Source organism: Catharus ustulatus, chromosome 10, assembly GCF_009819885.2.
Source record: "Catharus ustulatus isolate bCatUst1 chromosome 10, bCatUst1.pri.v2, whole genome shotgun sequence".
Classification (NCBI taxonomy): domain Eukaryota; kingdom Metazoa; phylum Chordata; class Aves; order Passeriformes; family Turdidae; genus Catharus; species Catharus ustulatus.
In genome coordinates, this window is record NC_046230.1 from 9243319 (window position 1) to 9266049 (window position 22731).

General features: G+C 37.7%; 1 protein-coding gene across 1 annotated transcript in view; it reads right to left on the reverse strand.

Annotated features, from left to right (window-relative positions):
- The window catches only part of CUL3 (cullin 3), a 54785-nt gene that overhangs the window by 19192 nt on the left and 12862 nt on the right, over positions 1-22731 (reverse strand). Inside the window, exons 2-6 of the mRNA XM_033068792.2 lie at positions 16871-17068; positions 9439-9552; positions 2619-2779; positions 1660-1774; positions 149-377 (exon numbers count right to left, since the gene is read on the reverse strand). Coding sequence (XP_032924683.1) covers positions 149-377; positions 1660-1774; positions 2619-2779; positions 9439-9552; positions 16871-17068 — 817 coding nt within the window. The remainder of the gene's footprint in view (positions 1-148; positions 378-1659; positions 1775-2618; positions 2780-9438; positions 9553-16870; positions 17069-22731) is intronic.

Consider the following 22731-nt stretch of genomic DNA (forward strand, 5'->3'; position numbering starts at 1 on the left):
AGTCACTGAATATTCTCAGATGTTTGTGAAACAGTCACTAAATGTTTCCACAATTGCACAGGAACACAAATGTTAATTATTTATCCCATGTTTAAAAACAATAAGCAGTATCAGAAGCATTTGTGTCTCACAAATGATGCAATCTTACCTTCTGTCTTCCCATTTTTCAGCATATGAACTAGCCCAGAGTTCTCCATTTCCACTATAGTTTTCATATGCTTGGAAATAAGCTCCCTCTCAACAACTTTCACAATAGGTTCTTCTGTTGATTTATCCAGACAATGCATCACCCGCTCTATTTCTTCATTAATTCTAGCTTCTACTTTTTTTATATATACAGAAGCACTGTTTTCAGCTAAAAATTTCTGACTTTCCATCTGTGATTAAAACAAATTAATAGTTTAGACTTTTTTGTAAAGGGTAAAAAGAAAACATGTCAGATAAGCATTTATAAGCAAGTTCAAACACAGCATGTCCAACACATCCAAGATTCACAGACACATTTAACACAAAATAAAGGTTCTATTATACTAAATGTGTTACATAAGGGGGTACATGCAATATAAACAAGGTATTTTTCATACTAAAACAACCCAAGCCAACTTAGTTTCCAGTAACCAACTAGCTTTGGCTACAGGTTCAAAGAAAACAAAAACAGGGAAAGGGAAGGACCAAAAATTTTTTCCAAATACCAGTTTGTGGTAGTTCTCATTCTCATTAGTGACAATGCTGAGCATATTATTTTGTATCAAACTGTTTTTATTCATACTGGTCAGCAGAGTCTTTGGAAAAAAGATGTCTTATTTTTCGTACAGAGCTAAGTAATAGAACTTAAATGAAAGAAACTATTTTTCTTAATTTTTATATAAGCACCAATGAAAAAGATAACACAGTGACATTTAAATGGCTGTGCAATATATGATTCTGCTTTTCAAGGAAGTTAGGAGACCAGAGCATATGACAGTTGATCCTGCATAAGAAAGGGGAGGCTCATAAATTACCTCCGTTTGATATTTTTTAACATGATTTAAGAATTTTTATCATTATCTAAAGTATTCTGTTTCCAGCAATAGATGATCCTGATTACACTCAACAAGCACTTAACTGGCTTTCTTCCTCCAAGTATCTCACAAAAAACCTCCCTCAGAAAATACTCAGGCTGTATTATTTGGTGGCTGATCAACAACTGGAGAGCCACTTGGATATGCTTAGTTCCTTGACTTGGTTTATTTTATTACAAAAAATAACTCAAAAATGTGGAAGTTCTGAAGGAAACAAAGTTTCCTCAAAGGCAGTTTGATAGGTTTCCAAGCCTGAAACAGTTTGGACCTTTCACACTACTGGCATTTCAAAAAGACTGTGGGGGGAAAGCAGATGTAGACTAAGTTACATAATACAACCTAAAGCAGGCACAGGATTAGGATGATGATTACCATACATGTCATTGGCACCCATAGCTCAAAACTACATTGAAATTATGCTAATTCTGTAAAACCTGTGTTACTTTTTCCTTCTAAGTTAGTGACTATTTTTCTTATTTCATTTAATGGAGATGGACACACTCATCAAAAAAGCAACAAGTATGTAAAGTACACCAAAACTGACAGTTCCAGAACGTTATAACAACATTCCAAATATGGTATTAGAATATTGCTGTACCTGAAAAAATTCTGCAGACATCTCCAAAAATGGAGCCTCGAAGTCTTCCTCATAGACTGACCTTCCTTCAAGACCTAGAATCATTAACATCTGGCAAGCATTTCTTATTGCGCCTCTGCCAAAAAGTAAGTTGTTAACAACTTGAGAAATCTATGTGCTTGTAAGACAGAGCAGAATAACAACTCATAACACAGTATTAACTTTAATAAAATGTAGTAACAAAGTCCATTCTAATATGTACATACATTTTCAAGAACACTACACGAGCAAGGTTGTTTGGTTTTGCTCAAAACTAAAGAGCTGACAATGTTTATTAAGTATTTTAAATGCAATGACAGGGACACACATCTCAAGTTCTACTAAGTCATAAAATGATGAAGAATATATATTAACATATAAGAAATTAACCCAAAATACTACTTCAAAGAAAACTGCACACATAGGTCAGAACTGAGCAACTGCAACTTCAAAACAACTGCACATGTGGAAGTAGCTACATGAAGTCTGAGGTTTATGAATGGTTGGTTGCTTAAAAAAAAAACCCCACAAAAATGTAAAAAATTGAAAAAAAACCCCAACTGAATATAAAATAAATGCTACCAAAATTCAAATATATCACCAAGTTAATAAAGATTCCACTTTCTGGCAGTAGGGGACAATACACAGCTGTATCTGGGGAGTCTTTCTTTTCTGGAATTGCATGTTGGGCAATCTTAGTCACAAAAATGCAGGCAGAGTAGCAAGATAAATATCAAAAGTATATATTAACAAGCTTCCCTGTTTACCATTATGCTAAAATATAATACACAAACAAGTATGTTACTCCAGCATATGAAGAAATTTAAGATGTGATCACAAATGTGGTCTTAAATAATAAATTATTTGTGTATGTTCTTGAGTCACTCTAAAAGCTGACAGCTATTATTTACAACAGAAGATTTCACTTACAAACATCTTACCTGTCTACAACTTCTCCTTTCCTCTCTCTTGCAATCATATCCAGCAGAGTTTGCCTCAGGTGATCCCTGATGCAGCCGTAACGTACAACTTGATCTCGGAAAATTATCAGGCCCAAGTTGTAGACATTCTCCACGTTGTTTTGTTGCACATACACTCGGTCCTATAAGCAGGGCATAAACAGCAATACAACTGTGAGTTCACTGCATTGATGATATTCAAAAATACAAGCAAATGATTGCTACCCTACAGTGGAAATATGACCAAATGTATCTTTTCTCTCAATAGGAAGAAATTACGTATATCCTTCAAAATTCAAAATTAGTCCCATTTACCAAAACTTCATTTACACTGGAAGTTCTATTTGGCTTAGGAGTATAAGCACAGCATTTATTACTAAAGCATGACAGAACAGGCCTACAGCCTTTCAACTTTTTAGTCTGGGTGTAGAGGAGTCTCCAACGACTGACTAAATCCACAGCACTATGTGCAAGAGGTTCTACTTACCTACCTAAACCCTTCCATCTCTTTCTGATCTTTAAGAAAAATGATTTAAACTTCCCCCTCCCTTCCATGCATCTTCCTACCACTCCTTTTAGCAAATAATATTCAATATTCAGTGAAATTTCCTGAAATAGCATTATTAGGCTAATATAGAGCCAAAACAAGAAGAGTTACAATCAAAATCTTTATGGATTAGTACTACAACAATATACATAAGACTTCTGTAGTCATCCCTCCCCTCCACCCTCTCCAAATTCACTTTCATTCAACTTTACCAATATTTCAAAGCCATGTTATGTTTCATTATAATCTCACCCATACACCACCTCCCCCACCAAAAAAAGAAGAGGGAGAGAAGAAAATAGTTTTTACAGTTCCATGCATGTTTAAATTCTATCTCCCTATATAAGCTCAGTCTGTGGGAAGGATCAAGCTCCTCAACCACCCATTTTTTATCCACCTACCTTTAAAAACCCACACTGATCCTCAGATCAGCATTTAAGACTGCATAACCCAAAATCCATCACACAGAATTGACAGAGTGCTAAGCAAACCCCAAGTCTCTTACTGCTACCCAAAGAAATGCTCCAGAACTCGTCTCTCCTTTCCCATTCCTCTCTCCTAATTTAACTCTATTAATAGCCTTCCTTTCTTCAAAGTCACTAGTGGACAGAAAATGCATGTATTTGATTAATAGCCACTACTGGGTCAGACCACTTAAAACAATATTAAGAACAGAAAAACAGTTTTTACAGCATTTACTCATCTGAGATGACCAATCATTTTTGTTAATTTCTGTCAGGGTGCAATCCATTCCTTTAATAACATACTTCAGGCAATTACTAAAAATACTGCTTTGCTACCATTTAAGCATCAGGACAATGACATTAGAAAAAGCTACAAGCTTTGTATCCACTCACAAATCTGGCTGGGATGAAGTTTTCTAAGAATGCACACGGCTATACCAAATTAATAACACTAAAAATAATCAAATTCTGTAAAGGAGGATGGTCAATTTATGAAATTGAGTATAAAGATTAGCTTCTCCACTGGTTCCATCACTATCCTAAGTGCTTTATCAAAGGTAGAATTAAAGAGTAAAGCTACTCAAACACCTGGAAAATGAAACCATTAAAAGAACAAATGTCATGCTTCAGAATATGGAAAAAATATTCAAAAATTGCAAGTTTACATAAATTCCGCAATTTCAAAAAAAACCCTAAAAACCAAGAACAGACACTCCTCCACTTAGCACCTGTATTCACACAGTAAAATTATTCCTATACTAATTATATGCCAGATTGCCACTTGGCAACCAGAGGAAAGCAATTAATGGGTTCAGCAATTAACGTGCGATTTCCCACTCTCTGAAGACAGGCAGCCCTTAATTCAAACGAAAAAACAAGATTGGAACATGTCAGATATGCCTACTCTGTGGCTCCTGAAGCAAGCTCAGCTGTCACAAAGCACAACATTTACTAATTACTCTCATGAAGTCAGATCAGTGACGTGTGGTGGGCTAGGTCTTTGGAACAGGTTACTTTTGTTTTTCTGTTTTTTAGAAACAGGATTGTTTATTTCACTTCCTTATTTACACACTTGCATCAAGAACAGAAGTAAATGTGATTCTGAAGTAAGACAAGCTTAAAATACATTTTCTAAGAGACGAAAGAGCAAATTAAAACATAGTGTTCAATACTATACAACTTGAAGAGAAAAGAATATAATTATTATTTTTAAAAAATATTCAGGCCTCTGAAGCACAGGCAGCAGGGTATCTAAAAGGATTAAAGCCATGGCCATGACTCATCTGCATAGCTTCTGCTGTGGCATTGCTGAACACTCCTCTCAGTTTATCAGCACCCTCTGTAGTAAGCCAGACCTCTCTACAATACCCAAATCAGAGCAGCAACATTAACACTTCTGATGCTGCTGATTTGCTCACCCTTGGTAACAAATCACATTTGCTAGAAGCTCTCCCAGTCTAAAAAAGAAAATCAGAGAGCCCCATTTGGGAACAGGTTTGACTGACAAGGCTACACACAACTGAACAGAAACCACTTCCCACAGGGAGAAGCAGTGGGTGCTTAAAGGTAAGAGTAACTTTCAGGAGACAAAGATGGAGTTTCTGACAGCAATTATTAATGAACTACGATCCTGTTTACACTGTAGACTAATTCTGAAGTCACCTACTGTAAGATACCAGTAGCCACATTTCCCATCTCTGCACAGATGCACTACCTGAATGATGCAGCAGCCTTCAGACATCTTTGTGTACAGACACCCTTGTGTATACAGTAAGTGTCTTTGATCCTAGCTCTGGAAATAAAAACAACACTTCTTCCCATTACCTTGTGGTTAAGCCATGGACAATGAGAGTCATTTGTCAAAACTCATGTATCCAATGTGTCAGTGCTGGCCTAAAAAAAGACACGAGCTTTCTGCACAGCACAGATGAGAGGGAATGCTCTGCCCTCTGAAAAGTCCAGCTGGATTTGCAGGAGCAATTGTTCACTTCTGACAGTGTGTAACTGGCACTACCCAGAGCCCTGTAATGCAGCCAGGGGTGTGACTGCTGCACTCGCATACCTGAAATTGCTTTAAATTTAGCAAGCACAAGTAGTAAAGAGACACCACAGAATCCAGTTTAACCCAGTTTCCATTTGATGTTCTAAGAATACACACACTCACACTGCTTGATGACAAGCCCAACAACTCCACCTCCATTGCTCCCATTCCACAGAGCAGCTAAATAAAGCCCACTGTAGGTATGTTTACCTGCACTGCCACTGTGAGGCTGAATTTCACATATGCCCAAATGTACTTCACTACTTCAACCTGTTTTAGTACTTGACTTGACTCAGCAAAGATGCTGCTTAGCACATGATTTTGCTGCTTCAGTGCCTCACTGCCTGCTGCAGACAGTGCCTGAATTTACTGAGTGTATTACATCTACTCTGGCACCAATTACTGCAGCCTGAACACATAAAAAGGAAGAGAGTTCATGTTATATCCTACAAAATCCAGTGGAACTATGTAAACTTGAAATTCAGTCAGGGAACTCAGAATGTTTCAAAATAATCAAGACAAATCTTGCACAATAATTGCAAATGGTTGCAAAAACCTCATACCTGCAACAGAAATGAAAGCAATAGACTTTTACCAGAGAGTGAGCACAAGAGACAAGGTAACGCACATTCTTAAAAACGACTGTAAGACAAACTTGAGAGTGTCTTGTGGAGGATGTTCTGCATGAACAATGAAATCCTGCCATAACCTCAAACAGAAAGTGTTCTAGTCATTAAGCACCATAATGCACAAAGCCCACTATACAAAACACACGCCTTTCTAAAAAACATAGATTTATATTGATTATTTTAAAAACAGCAAAATTATGCAGAGGAAAGAAATTAAGGTGGTTTGAAAAGGTGTTTGACTTAAGTCATATGGCAGCCAATGGGTGAAATGAAGCTGGAAAACAAACGTGGCATTAAAACAGACAAAATTCAGTTTAATATGTTTAATGTGTAAAATCACTAGACTGAAGCAGGAATTCAAGAGAGTAAGACCAGAATTCACAAGAGTACTTTCACTGATGTCACAGTGTGGTCTGTTGGGCAATAGGTACATTTCCTGAAACTGATGTGTAATTAAGATGGCCTACAAAACAAGAGACAGATTGGGTCACGCTTTACTTACAAACACATGATAATTGCAGATACTTCTCCTGGTGGAAAACAAGCATATTAATTAATAACGCCTGGTGACTCAGGTTATACAGTGTTTGGTGTTTTTATTAGATAAAGTATTTTTAATGCCAGTTATATTAGATATGCTTGAATAAAAATGTATAAATTATTTCTGACATAAGCATATCATTATAAACCTACATGTCATTCAGACTCAACATCAGAAAATAAGGACAAATCATTCCTCATTTTATAAAATTCTTGAAGATTGTTTCTCTGAAAAGCAGTCAGGTCTGATCTTTCATAGGTGCTTTATAATTCTGTGGTACTGGCAGCTTTACCAAACTTTTTGAATGCACACACATTCAAGACTGGAAGTTTTTTACTCTTAGTCTTACTCAAGAGGACATCCCAGTGACAAAGGTGAAACTGCAAATCTTTCAAATTGGTCCTGTTTTAAATCATTGCTTCTTCTCTAATGTGTAATCAAAACATGGATTATTGACAATTTGTCTTATGTCCCTCCAAGTCAAAGCAGAGAGCCTGCCCATTGCATTAGATCTTCACACTAGATAGTTCAAACTAATAAAAATCTAAATTACAACTATAAACCCCATGTTACATTATAGAGGTTTAACAAACATTAGAGTCCCTAAGTTTATATAAGCATTTTGAAAGAAATTGTTTTCTGTTTTTAATATTATACTATAAATATATTTTATTGTGGATAGGTTTTTTCCTATTTCTGTGGTACAAGGGAAAAAAAAATCTGGGGGAGTTAAATAATTAGTCAAGCAGAGGGCTCAACTGAACACCCACTTGAAATCATTAGGAACTGTCAAACAGCACACAGCTATGTAGTCCAGAGGTATTCAAGCTTACTTATTCTGTTCTGAATCTAAAAGATGGCCAATGAAGTTCAATTTACACATGGATGCAATGCTGTGGATTTCCTTCTCCTGGAATCTTGGTGAAAAAGAGAAGGCTGGCTGGATGTTTGAACAGCACTCTCAAGCTTCAAAACAAAGTCAAGGCATTTCTCTTCTGAGTTCATAATATGCTCAGGAAACAACTCTCCTGTTCCCCCAGGAGTGATAACTGGAGCAGGCAACCCTTCCTCAAAGAGAAAACGTTCTGGCCTTTAATATACTGGGTCAAGCCACTACAACAAGGAAAGCTTATAAGCCAGTCTTCTCTGCCAATGTTTGAAAGATCAGAAATGTATTGATTTTAGGAGCAACAGATAACACCGCATTATCCATTACTTTGGACCAACCACCACCTCCTTTGCTGAAACAATACATAATATTTGGCTAAAGCTCAACAGCTGCTCCCCTAGAAAGCTCTGGATTCCATCTCCTAACCTTTCTGAAAATTCACCACTACCTTTGGTAGATTAATCTAATAATGAACTATTCTTGACTATGCCTAGATGCAGCTAGTAGCAATTGCTTTGTACTTGTCCTTCACAAACAGATTAGGGAGTCCAGGATCTCTCACAGCAAAGACAGTACATCTTCAAAACAATCTGTCCATCTTCCTTTTGGCACAGCAAGATACACAAATCCTTCAGTGTCGCTAATGGCATTCTATCCAGCACTATTTTTTGATATGTGGTCTTTTCCCTACTGAAATAAACCAACTCCTCCAGCATGAAGGCCAGTAAATCCATTAAAAAGAATTGTTTGTGATTCTGTAATTACTCCAAATTCTTTAACTTGTAGTGGTTTATTGACCAAAGAGGACTTTGCAGCTAACACAAATGCAGTCCATGTCACAGCATGAGACCTTCAACAGCTGCAAGACAAGATTTTAACTCCTGTTGTTTAGCAAACAGAGTACAATTCCAGTTAATCTGCTTTTTTGGACCAAGAAAGTCCATTATTGTCTGTCCTTCACTGTCAAGTACTGCCTCAATTATTGTATTTTGGATACTTTGGAGGAAAAAAAATTACACAAAAAACACAGCATGACAACACTTCCTTCTGAAGTCAAAACCTTTGTCTAGAAGCTAAGCAAAAATACTCTCCTGCATCCTAGAACATCCCCAGTATTATAGGAATTTCAATACTTACCAGCTACCTAAAGCATAACACAATCCAGACACAAAAAAATGTTAGGCCCTCTTAAAATAAAGGTCTTTTCTGTTGGATATAGCTAAGAAATGGCAAGCATGCAACAAAAATCACATTCTATGTACACTGCTTAATCTTCCACACAAGTTCGTCATGAACAGCAAAGGATCCAACTAAAATGTATCATCCAAGGACACACCCTGTACCTAAGCAAAGTTATCCTTTTTAAATCCTAAATCTTAAAAAACAACTACACTGGAAATTTCAGGAGGCTTTACACCACAGTGCTTTCCACAGTAAGAAAACATCACTAGCTGAACTAAACTCTGTCAGAATAGGTCTTATTTTTTTAAGAACTACAAAGTTCAACTATTTTTAGATCAATTTTTCAAGTGATAATGAGAACCTAAAACATGAAACCAATTATAATTTGTCAAACACCTGTAGCAGTCTTGCACGCACAGAGAAAATTCAAAACAAGGGACAGAGAGCAGTTTTTGGAAAAAAACCCTATTTACTACACTGTTAAATGTGTGAAATAGCAGAATACCCACCATATACATCAGAATGTCTCTAATCATCACCATTGCTGTTTGATGATCATTCCATGCTTGGTTTAGTGTTTGTAGAAAATTGTTATTCAAGGAGTTTAACACATCTTCTCGCACCTGAAGTGAAAAAAAATAATAAAAAAAAGATATATTACCATAAGCTCAGGTCAGTTTCTCCAGCAGCATTTAAATCTTAAAACTTAGCTGCAGCACAAGAATTCTTGCTCCTCTATGGACCTGAATTTTGAGAACAGTTTCTTGCTTTTCCTGGGTGCTGACTATACCTACCTTGTATTTCCCTTCTGTAGAAAAATAAGAAAAATTATGCTAGAAACAAGAGAAAGAAAATAAAATGGATTTTAAATTTCAAGGGAATTCCTAAAATCTCAAATGTTAAAAAGAGTCATTGACAACTCCTCAAAGCCTTCATTTCCTGGGTTAGAGTATTTCAATTGCTGGTAATTTTACTATCACAAGTAATTTCAGAACATTGGGTAGTAGCAGTAAATGCTACAAACAGGAACAAGCACAGGTGGAAAATTTGCCATAATGACATTTAGAGAGACAAGCTGAAACATCATAAAGATACAGCAAACAACAGTTCTGAGAGGAACCAATTGCTTGGTAATGATCAGACTTACATTAATACAACAAGACTTCATAGAACAAAGAAGTTCTCTTTGTTTTTTATGAACGTATTTGCAATTTGCAAGTTAATCTGTCCCATCAACTTCAGACTGTGTGTCTCTTTGCCACCTCTTTCCCTACTAATAAAAAACCCCATCCAGTTTCATATTTTGTTTTTTTCCAGTAAGCATATATTGCAGTCCTCAAACTTGAAACTAATGTCAAAAAGAAACATGTGGGAATGTAGAAAAAAAAAAGTTCCAGAGTTAATAAACAGGGAATTGACTTTTGACATAAGAAGTAAAAAAAATTCTGCCCAAACAGAATGTTCACATATATGGATTTGCACTAATTCCTGGTTGATAGTGTAAATTTCAGTACAGAAATTCAAACAGGGAAACAAAACACACATACCAAGCAGCCACAAGCTGCACCAATGTCTCATGTAATCACCTGACAGGCTTCAATCTGTCATTCCAGTTTTATGAAGCTATTAGGCCAAACCAGGTTAACAATTCTGTCTGCCACACTACTATACACACTCACAAATTCAGATGAGCAAACCAGAGACACACAGTGTGGCACATCATCCAACAAAATGGTCTCAAGGAGGAGAGGGATGAAGGAGGAAGAGGAGAAGGAGGAAGGAGGGGAAAGACAAGAGGGAGAGAGGAAAGATAAAGGAGGGGAAACTTATCCCAATAATATTCACCTTGTTACTGCATCTAGGAATATAGGTATGCATAAGTTCTTCAAAAGGATTCCTTACATCTTCAAACATCTACCCTGCACCTGAACAAGGCCTCTCCTCCTTGCTTTTGGAAAACATAATATGCAATTATAAGCACTGCTTAGCTGCCTCATTCTTTCTGATCATGAACACCATTTACCCTTTGGTCTCCCAATATGCGCTCTGTTGTCACCTAATCCAGGTAATTTTTAGCCAAAACATAAATATGCATTACAAACTTCACCAGCTACTTGCATATACTTATGAAGAACAAGCAGAATCTCCCAGAACAAGAGAAACAAACATGACATGGTTGCTTTCACTTCTTTGGTTCAGTATGGAAAAACATTATAAACATTACTTGGTAGCTCACCCACACTGGTAAAATTTACCAAAGCATGATTAGATTACAAGCACAGATAACCAAGGCTAGTTATTGACCAATTTTATGATACCCTTTAACAACAGAGGCAGCATGCCCTTATAACTGCACCCATCCCACATCCATCACACTGATGGCGCTGGGCCAGCCAGTGCCAGGTCACACAAAAGGGGATACTTGCCACCAGGTAGCAGTGACAACTTGCTTCCATGCAGACACTGGCACTATTGCAGAGTGGCACCTCTGCTCCATGTGGTTTGCCACGTGGATTTCTGGAAATGGGTTTGAAACTCAGGAATGGGTGCTGTACAACACTACCTTCAGAGTTTCCCTGTGAAGCTTCTCCACGACATTCTTCTAGGTTTATTGGAAACTGCAGGGAGGTCTGGAAAGCCATTCTTCCAGCTGCTACAAAAGCCAATCAAACTATTGCCAAGCAAATTATCATTTACAGCAACTTCATAGTTAACAAATGTTTAACACACTCCTTGTATGGGCCATTAATTCATCAATACTACAGGGAAACTGCTATAACGCACAAAACAGCCATGCAAAGGTGCAGAGTCACACCACTTTGGTAGAAAAAATGATCTGAAGTAAAAAAATGTGCATACTCACACTCTTCAAACAAAGAGACACAGCTGCTACTCTGCCAAAGCCTTAAAAAATTTCAAATCACAAGGATTTTTATCAGTAGAATGTTACTTTAAATTAGTTGAGTTTATGATGATTTCTGTGGTAATATTTGCAGTTATGAAGTAAATTGCAGGGAAAGCCAGCTTAAATAGGACTGTCCATATACAGAAGTACTTGAAAATAAATTAGCAACTTCATAATATATGAAAGGTTTTATAGTTACAAGGATATAACTTTGTGTATAACTTCAGGCTCAACTGTATTTTCTACTGGATACAGGTCTTCAGGAAATACAGAACCCTCCCCCCCCAGTAAGAGTAGCTTGTTGGCATAAGCTTTCAATACCTTTAAATAACTCTTGATTAAGTGTACACAAAGAAGACTTATGGCCTACTATTTCTATCTTACAGTGCCTGGCCTGATGCAGCAGTACAAATAGTTCAATTATGTAATTTCCACTACTGTAAGGACAGCCAGAACCTCCTGAGGGGAGTAGCAGTACAGAACAGCACTTTTTGAACCAAGGCCTCAAGCTCTCAGAACTTTTATTATAGAATTTCTTTTAGAAAAATCCAAGTAGTCTAAAAGAGACTATTCTAAAATCTGAGGAGTCCCAAGTAGGTTAATGGATTGACTACCAGAAATGTCTGTTCATCCCTGCAGCTGCTATACTGCTAAAAGGAAAAACCAAACACTGAAGAATACTGGGGATTCTGTACTTTCGAGCAATTCCCTCACATCCTTTTGCCCTCCATATAATAGCAGACTTGTTCAAGATCGTCTGAAAACATGATTAAGAAAATACAAAGGCAGATAACACTGCATACATTGCCAGTCAGGCTCACTCTATTGCTCAGTAGGTAATTTGCCTCCTACACAACTTCTTGTGTGATTCCTCCCTATTTCATTGATGTTTTGGAAATAATTTCAAACTCTCTGATGGAGATGACTCTCATCTCTCCCTTTTCTCTGCAATACTAAGATAGCAAATTTTAAAGCTTGCAAAGGACCCCAGACATAATTTGCAAAGTCCCAGAGTAGACATGCTTCTTTCAGCCTACACCTGCACCAACACCCCAGAACATTCCTTCTGCAATGAACACTGACACCATGAGCAGCTCTGTCCCCTCCTGACCACATGCCTGCCTGTACTGTTACTCTGAAACAGCAGGTACTGGACAGACCCTTGAGGGGCACCACTTGGGACTCTGAGCCATTGACCACAACCAATGGGTGTGACTACCCAATCAATTGCTCACCCATTTAACTCCACTCTTTCCAATTTAGACAGAAGAAAGTTATGGGGCACCACGTCAAAACCTTTACAGATGTCCAGGGTAATGACATCTGTAGCTCTTCCCTTGTTCACTGATGTGGTCACTCCTCCATAGACGAGCACTGGATTGGCAAGACTCACCCTTGCTGCAACTGTGCTGGCCGTCCCAAATCCTGTTATCCATCTACCTTTAGCACAGCTCCTAGGAAGATCTGTTCCATGATCCTCCCAGACACAGAGGTGAGGCTGACAGGCTGTAGCTCTCAGGGTCCTCCTTTCCACACTTCTGAAAGATGGGTACAATGTTTCCCCTTTTCCAGTCACCTGGAACTTCACCTGACTGCCATGATTTCTCAAATATCATGGAGAATGGCATGTCAACTACATCAGCCAATTCCCCTCAGGACTCTGGGATGCACCTCATTGGCCCCACTGACTTATGCATAAAAGGAACATTAAAATATTATTCTGTAAACTTTTTAAATTCAATTTTTTTACTGTAATACAAATTATGTTGTTATCATCAAATGGTTTAGAGAGCTGTAAACTAAGCTCTGAGTGTTTAAAAAGCACTTGACATTTGTGTGAAGTAATAACACCAGGCTTGAGAAGTATGAAAGAAGACCGTCCACATCAAGCTGCAAGATTGTCAATGGGCAAGAAAGGGAGAAATTAGTGAAGTATCAAATGCACAGGAATTAAATACTTGAATTAAGATTAAAGATTTCAGTACTTTCAAAATTCAACAGTATTTTTAAATAGCTCTACATGCACCATACTTAAATAATGATGTCAACAGACAGGTAAAGACAAGTTTTAGCATGTTCTTCCCCAGTAGCAAAAACAAGGTGGTTCAAGAGAGCTGACTCGTCTCAAGTGATGCAGAATACCTGGTTTACTTCAGCTTCTATCCCACAGCCAGAACAGGGTGATTTAGAACTGCAAACCAATGGGGTCTGCAAGTCTAAAACTAAGCAGTCTTGGTAATAACTTGCTTGCATGCACCTTGTATTGATCATATTTGCACCTATTATTTCATTTACAATTAAGCTGTCAAGACAGTGCACTGCACTGTTTTGTTGTTGAGAAGTTAAATACTTTTGTCATTAGTGTTTGATTGCTAATTAAAACTGTATAAGTGTGTGTATAAGCACAACTTTCATCTGGCAATTAAACTAGCACAAATCATAAATACAGCTCTTAACCATGCCTAGCCAAAAATGAAGGCTTGTGCTTTCCAAGCTTTAAAACTATTTGTAAAAACCGTGGAAAATAAACACTGCCTCTACCTTGTCTCTTCATCTATTCCTAATTAACCAGCATGACTGGAATACCACAAGAATGAACTTCTTTTCCAAAAAGATAACCTGGAGATGTGGGCAACAAATGATATTTATGGCTCAATGATTATTGCAAATTTGGGGTAGGGTCCTCAGCAGTGCTCCCTGAACTGAGTAAAAGTCCTTCAGTACAATCTATTCATCTGTGAACATTTCCATTTTTATGAAAGTTACAAAATTTAATGAACAATATTTCAGTAGGCAAAATCACCCTCTTCTAAATTCTAGCATCCACCACTGATTCTCTGAATAGAAGTTTTACAAAGACTCGTGATGAGAGCATTTACTGTTCACTAGCTACTTAAAAATTACCAGAGAATTGCTCTTGGAAAGAGAGAGTAAACATAAAAGATTTAGCTAAAATTTCTATGACAAAATGTGAGGTTAACAAAATTACTTTTTTTGGATCTATTTTACAAGGACTAATGACACAAACAAGATGTCATTATAAAATTGATCCTATTCTTAATAAACAATGCACTATTTCTTTCCACACTTCCATCTATATATGCCTCAACATAATGTGTCTAAGCAAACATTCAAAAGGGACAAGCAGGAGCTTTTAGCCTCTCTAAGTTTTGTTATTGTACATAAGTTTTTGCCATTAGTCACATGTTTTTAGTCTTTTCCTTGGATTATTTAGTTTACAGGCTGGCATTTTTTAACTTTACAGCAATTAACTACTAAAACTCAGTCAACCTTTTAATTTGAAAAAACTTTGGTCATCTATTTATCACCCACATACATGGATACAATTTGATTAATCACATTAAAGATCAGCATATTTGGTCATCAGAGAAGATTTTTTAAAGCACCAGATACAGGAGTATTGTGTCAGAAAGGTATTTCTCTGCACTGCTATCTGTGCAGTCCTCTCAGCCTCTGCACTGAAAGTACAAACTCAATCTTCTGCTCTTTTGTCAGCCTGCCACAATCAGCACTTCAGAATAACTAATTCTGCAAATGCATAATTTTTAATATGCAAAATAGCTAGGAACCAAGATAAGTGGCAGAATACCTAGGAACAAAGATAAAAACACCCATCAAATTAAACCAGGATAAACTAAAGCCTGGGAATAATAGAAGTTTAGTGCCATGATTATTAAGTGCATAGGCGTATATAAGAACCAGGCAAAAAAAAAAGCGCCTCAGTCATTTGCCACCTTTTATATGAATAGTATAGATTATGAATGCACACATAATGAAACCAGAAGTTTTTGAGAGCCACAGATGTGCTACGATTATAGAAAAGAAGTGCAAATTATTTAGCCACTTCATAGGGGATGTCTCCTCTGGTGCAAACAGTAAAAAAGTCCCACATTCAAAGCAGTTTTAGACTATACTTTATTTGGACCACGCCTTTGAAAACTAAGATTCTAGAAAAGAAATAACACATTTCTCTGCCACAGCAGTAACTTCAGCTGGAATGCACAAAAAAAGTCCCCAAGCATCCTCCATTATTAAGCCATAAATCTCCCATCCATTCTCTGTAATTCAGCCAGAAGTAATCATCCAAGACACACGATGGTCTCCGACTTTGCTTCACAGCTCTTGTAAAAACAGGACAAAAACCTGATACTCCATCTGAACCCACAGCCAGAACAAGGGATCAAATATGGATAAGTGGACACATACCTCTCTGCTATGGATGTTACCAGGAGTAAGGAAGATACCTCCCATAGGCTTAGAATCCTATTGCCATGAAATATTATCTGGAGTCCTAAAAAGTGACTTTTAGCTTTCTCCACTTACGCATTTATTAATCAATTCTAAACTTCTCTCAAAGACTAAAGAAGTGGTTCCATGATTTAACACGAGACCCAAAGATTCCTTTTTCTCAGATGCTACATCTTCAGAAAGTTTTTGCATGTCATTATGACTGACTTAGATGGTTTTGCAAAGGCTGACATGGCAGAGTGGGAGCTACTCAGGACTTTTGCTATTGCTAAGCTGCTGTTTTTGAACAGTGCCTACTGCCTCTTTAAAGAGCATAATCCCAGCACAACTGCCTCATTAACTTGGGAATTAGTTCATCAGCCCACAGAAAACAAGTTCTAACATTGGTATTTATTTGTACCACAGATTAAAAAACTGACTGGCAAGAAAGAGAAAATTTGGCCTAAGAAAGTCACAAAATGCCACCAAAAATGACACAAACCTTTAAAAAAATTATCAGCTCTTAACAGTTATTCTTAAAAAAAAATTGTTTCCTGTTACACACTTCCAAGTGCTTCCTATGGTCTGCCTTCCATCAGTAACTTACAACAAACGGTATCTGGAACATGAAATCGTTTGAGCTTGATGTTAGTTCTATGCTAACATTTTTGAGAGAAGCTACACAACTGCAACACAAAGTAACATAATAAACTCAGATTTTCTGTCATTTAAATAACTGTTCAGAATTCTTTCATGACACTCCTATTTTAATTCACAAATGGACAAACCTTGTTTATTAGATGCTCAGTGACCACTTCTCTTAGTCCAGTGTAGAGTTTTTCACCATGTTTATGCAACACCATTGTATAAGCATTTCTATACAGCTCCTCAAAACTGAGACCACTATTGTTCTTACGCTGAATCTCTTGGATTGCATTTTTCAGAAGATCCCAAATGCTGTTCACATATTTCTCATCCATAGTCATCTGTAAAAATAAAACATTACGTTATTGTTCCGAATAAAAAAAAAAAATATAGATAATATGAGGTAATTGCTCTGCCCCATCTTGTTGATTCTACTACCACAAGATTTCTCAAACTTTATTAAAACAGTATTTATGATACTACTACAGATTTCAAGAAATATTTATGAAAATTGTAATTTGCAAAAGTTTAATGCTTTTTTCTTTCAGAACTGCAAATCCCCAGAACTCAATGCCAGAGCCTTTGGCGGTGTAAAGGTGTGGTAATTGTGGACAAGAGCCTCTTCCCCCACAGGTTAACAGTGATAGATGATTAACTCTCATTCCATATTAACAGATTATTTGGCACCTCATAAATTGTACTGCAGTATTGATCTGCTTCACTAGACTCCAAATCAACACGTACAACAAAAGATAATGTCTGACACAGATTTAGCAAACTTGGTCATCTGCTTGAGATAACTAGGGACTAGCTGAGATACTAACAGCCAAAGAATTACACACCTACCTACAATTTAAATGATTACAAGTACCACTGAAAACCCCCACAAATGCCCAACATTAACACCTGCACTGAACATATTCCCTTCACATGATTCCCTTCATATGATTAAACACCCTCCTAAAGGACATGTACCAAGCACTAAGCATCTGCTTTGACCTGTTATTCAGATTTGTAAACTTCAGTAAACACAAAGAAAGAAAAAAATATTCAGAGAAGGAGAAAAACTCTTAGAAGAAATAGCCTCAACACCAAGGCAAACTTCTATTTAGTGTGAATCATTTCACACTTGTGCTTTACCAATGCAAAGGCACTTCAATATATGATATTTTATAGGCAAAGCAGCATCTGAGATTGCAAGTAAGTATAGCAAAAAAAATCAGATGCTAGTATTGCTTAAAGTCTGTGATTCAGCCAAGTTTCATCACCCAAATGAAAAAAAACTCAAACACTTTTAAACTGAACCAATTTAAAAAGCAATGTTTAAACTTAAGTTTGGTTTAGTTTATACAAAATCAGGAACGGATTTAGCATTTTATAGCTAAAGAAAAGGGCTGAAGAAAGAAGATAAAAAAGCTGCTATTCCCAGAATTACTACGGGAAATGAAAATATCCCAGAGCCTATCAATACTGACAAAGCAGTCTTGAAAACAGGAACTGAAAGTATTAAAAGAGTAAAAAATAATGGTATGACATTATAGAGGAAAATCATGACTAGCCCTAATCTACCTCTCCTCCTTCCACAAAATCCACTAAGTGAATAGAGAACAGAGACAAAGAATGAATTTGACTCCATTTGTAATTGAATGCAATTATCCAGCAGAAATTTTTTATTCCAAGTATATTTTTACATGTATTTTCAAAATAACATATCAGGTTTCCTAGGCACGATAAATAACACAGGTCACAATAAAGATAAGGCATTCATTGCCTTGGAAGGAATGGGCTGCTGAATCAAATGAAAACAAGACACACAATCTTATATGCTGCTCCTCTTTTGGTGTTTGGTTAAATACAAGGATTTTTATCATAAAAATAATCCTTTTTCCACTCCTCTGATACCAGATCCACTTGACTACTAAACTCCATGTACCCCAAACTTAAGATGGGCCATTATATATCTAAAAGCAAAACCAAAATAAAAATCACAAACATGTTGAAAAAATTTAGCTCCCTATCTCCCAAATGCAAACCCTCAGAGTCACAGAGGAATGGTGGATGGAATGTCACAGCTCCCTCCACACTTCTTCCTCATTCTGCTACACACAGCATTGAAAGGACAGTAATTTTGTTTTTAATTTGCATTTGCTACATTGGTGCTCCTTCGGGGAAGTTATTTTCTACAGCCTTCCTGAACCAGCAATTTACAAGTACTGATAATGAAGGCAACCATTTAGATTTGCAGACAGCAATCCAAGTAAAAGCTTGTCAGCTTTCCTTTCAAAAACCCAAGTTTTGTTTTCAAACAAAGCAGAGGCTCCCCTTGCTAATTAAAAAACTCTCAGCCAACACAACCTTTTTATCTCAACTGCAATTTAATTGCACACTGTATTCTAAGCAAAGGTATGATCTGTATAAATCAGGAAAATCACGGGGCACCGGTCTGCAAAGGCATTGCAGTGCCCCTGTTGTTTCTGGGTTGGTCCCAGGGAACATCTCTGTACCTTGCACACAGAGATAAAGCAGGACATCTGGTAAGTCAGGTCCAGTCAGCAAAAAGCTAAAAGCAAACTGTTTAATTCTTGTACCTTTAATCCAAATGCTATAGGAAATGGAATGATTACAACATCATTTGCTCCAAAATCCCTGAATACAAACAAGAACACAGAGCTTTGTGCCACTTAACAACTGACACACCATGAGCTACTCTGAAAGCACAAGAAAGGTCCATAGAAGGTAATTTTAAGGAGTAGACATCTCCATGAGATAAATATACAGAAATATTTTTTAAAGTACTATAAAATTATCTTATTCCTTTTAGGATTAAGCATTAAAAACTCTGCTTTTCAATGCAGCTTCTTATTTTGCTTCTGACTCAGATGTGTATCTGTGAGATTTTATGGGAACAGGTTTGCCCAAGTTCTAGTCTTCCAAAAAGATCTAGCATAGCTAACTTGTTTGCAGCAGTGTTTTCTAACAAAGCAAAGACTCCTAATACTTTAAATAATTCCATTCTATTTGGCAGTAAGTCACTGCAGTAAAGTTTGAGCAAAAATGCATTATTTCCTCCCTGCTGCTGAACAGTTGCTTAGCATTTGAGCAGCAGAGGTCTTCCTGTATTCTCAAGTGTATGTGAGAATCGCAATGACTGAATCTATTCCTGGATTATTTAACTCATAGGTTCATCTCTTTTCATCCCACTCCTTAAGTCAGGCTTGTAGGCAGATTTAAAATCCAAACAAATAACCAGTAAGCAACATGCTGACACTACTAGAACACTGGCCTTTTTCAGAATTCTCTACAAAAGCATGTCTGACAACAGAACTGCAATCCTAATTCCCCAGTCTGACCCAACAATGAAGACTGATTTATCCAACTCTCTAGACCTAGCAACAAAAACTGTAAGTGATCCACTTCCAGAAATATAGGATCAGAGCCCAGATGTTTTTCTGTGCTCAGATTTCTTCTAATGGTTATATTTTAGAAGTGAAATCCACAGTTAGAATACTGTTGCCTTGCTTATGTCTTTGTATTCTTGCATCTAAGCAGAACCCAGATTGCTGCTTTTGCTGTTGTATGAAAAAAATTTACCAGGTTTGGAAAGGCTTTCAGAAGCAAAATGTCAGTAATTTCAGGAGTGTCTACACCCAGATTCACCAAGATAGTAAGAAGCCAGTGTCCAAGCAGAGGAAACGTGTTAATGTACTCGCGCTTATCTGAACATTACCTTTCTTGGGGAATGGGAAAGCGACCAAGTCTGCTATTGGCAGGAGAGAGAGCTGTTTATAAGAAGCTGCTGGTTGGAAAGCTTCCACACATTGCTGCCCAAATGCTAATGATTCAAAGATGCAACTCGAGCACAAACATCTGAACTCAAGAGTGTAGCACAAGTACATCTTGAGGAAATTAGACTAAAATGTCCGTGTACACAAAAGTACAATCATTTCACAAAAAAGAGACTGCAAAGGACTCAAAAGGTCCTTTATTCCACAGTGCAGGATCAGATACACTCAAGCTCCTCGCTTTAACAATGTTTGTCTATCCTATTAAAATCATCAAGTCAAATAAGCAATCACTGTCGGCAATCTATTGCCATTATCACCTGTAAAGCAGCTGAAGCTGGCAACAATCCTGAAGAGACTTCTCAGTCTCTCCCTCCTGGAAGCTTACAGGCACCAACTCTTCCAAGTAACCTAGCAGCACTCAATCAGAACGAGCAAACAGCTCAACTCTCATTATTTCCCGATCAACATGTAACTTCTCACAAAATGTCATTGGCCCCCTTCTAGTCATGCACTTCAAAGGGAAGTGCAACATCCCATTCCTAGGGGGAAGGAGCAACCCCATGCATTAACGCCTGCTGGGGCAAATGGCTGGAAAGCACATTGGGCAGAAAAGAACTCAGGGCTCTTGGTGGACATCAAGCTGATGACAAACCAAAGGGCCCTTGAGGCAAGGAAGATTGATGGTATCCTAGGCTGCACATGGAAGAGTTGCCAGCAGGCCAAGGGCTTTACTCAGCACGGGAAAGCCACATGTGGAGCACTGTGCCCAGTTCTGGGCTCCCCAGCATAAGAGAGACACAAACATACTGGAGAGAGTCCAGTGAAGGGCCACTAACAACCCTCTGGAGCTGCTCGAACAGGAAGGACAGAGTCAGCCTAGAAAAACCCTGCAGGGATCCAATCAGTGTATGTAAAATCCAAAGAGAGGGAACCAGCCTCTGCAGTGGTGCTCAGTGACACAAGCAGATACAGTGGGCCCAAACACAGAAGATTCCTTGCGATTGTCATGACAACTTTTTCGTTGTGTGGCTGACCTAGTACAGGCACAGGTTGCCCAGAGAGGCTGCAGAGTCTCCATGCTTAGAGACATTCAGAAGCCATCTGGATACAGTCCTGAGCAACCAGCTCTAAAGTGATCCTGCTTGAGCAGTGGGAGACTTCAAGAAGTACCTTCCAACTTTAACCACTGGTGATCTGGTGACACAGCTGTAGGCTGAGGAAGGTGGAAACCAGGGCTCCCTGTGTATACGTGACCTTTTCAAACTGCCTGTACCAGTCTTCCAATGGAAATGCCGTGTACAGTAACAAAGGTGAGCAACAAAATACTTGTGGTCACCAGTGGAACCTGCTCTTTACTCCATAGCTTCTTCCAGCTACAGTCAAAAAACACTGAAACTCCCAGATCCAGAAACATCCAACATATCTGTTGCTGGAAATCCACTTACTTTGCAGAGAAATAAATGTTTTGGGGTATATTTTCCATTCTATTTACTTTAACTTTTGCAGTAGATTCCCCTGAACACAACTTCATTCCATATTCATCAGGTTTTTTTTCCTTGTCATCATTTTGCCCTTAGACTACAGAGCTCGCTCCTCTTATATAACCATACTTGAAATGCTGTGAATTTCAAGGAAAAATTACAGAAGCAAACTGCTAAGAGCCCGCTGAAATCTTCATAGTTTACAGCAGTTTTAAGTAGCTATTTAGTCTTCTTAACAAGAGGTAGTTAAGAAAGCAGTGGGGAAGAAGTAAACAGATGTCCTACAGAGTGTCAGCAGGAGTACCCACACAAGTCCACCAGCAGCAACAGGAGATACACGAACCAGTACTCTCAAGATTAGTGACCAGACACAGCTTCTTGTCCTTCTTGCAGAAGAAATTTCTATACAAGACCTAGAAAGTTCACAAGAAGATCTCAGACCAAACTTGCTGAATGTCAGAGGTTTTAACAGACTGTCAACACATTGCTGGACATGTTTATTTACTCTCAAAAATGCTACAAGCACTACTACTCAGTTTTTCTACAGCATAGCTGGAGAGTGTTTACCATGATTCTACACATTAGCAGGTGAAACATGTCAGTCTAGCAGCGATTACTGCAGAACAAGGTTTCTCAAAGTTTTCAAAAAAAGCAATCATCTGCCTCATTCCTTTGCATGACATCCTTCACAAGTCTAATATCACAGCACTGGGACAAGAACCAAGTGAAATGACAGAA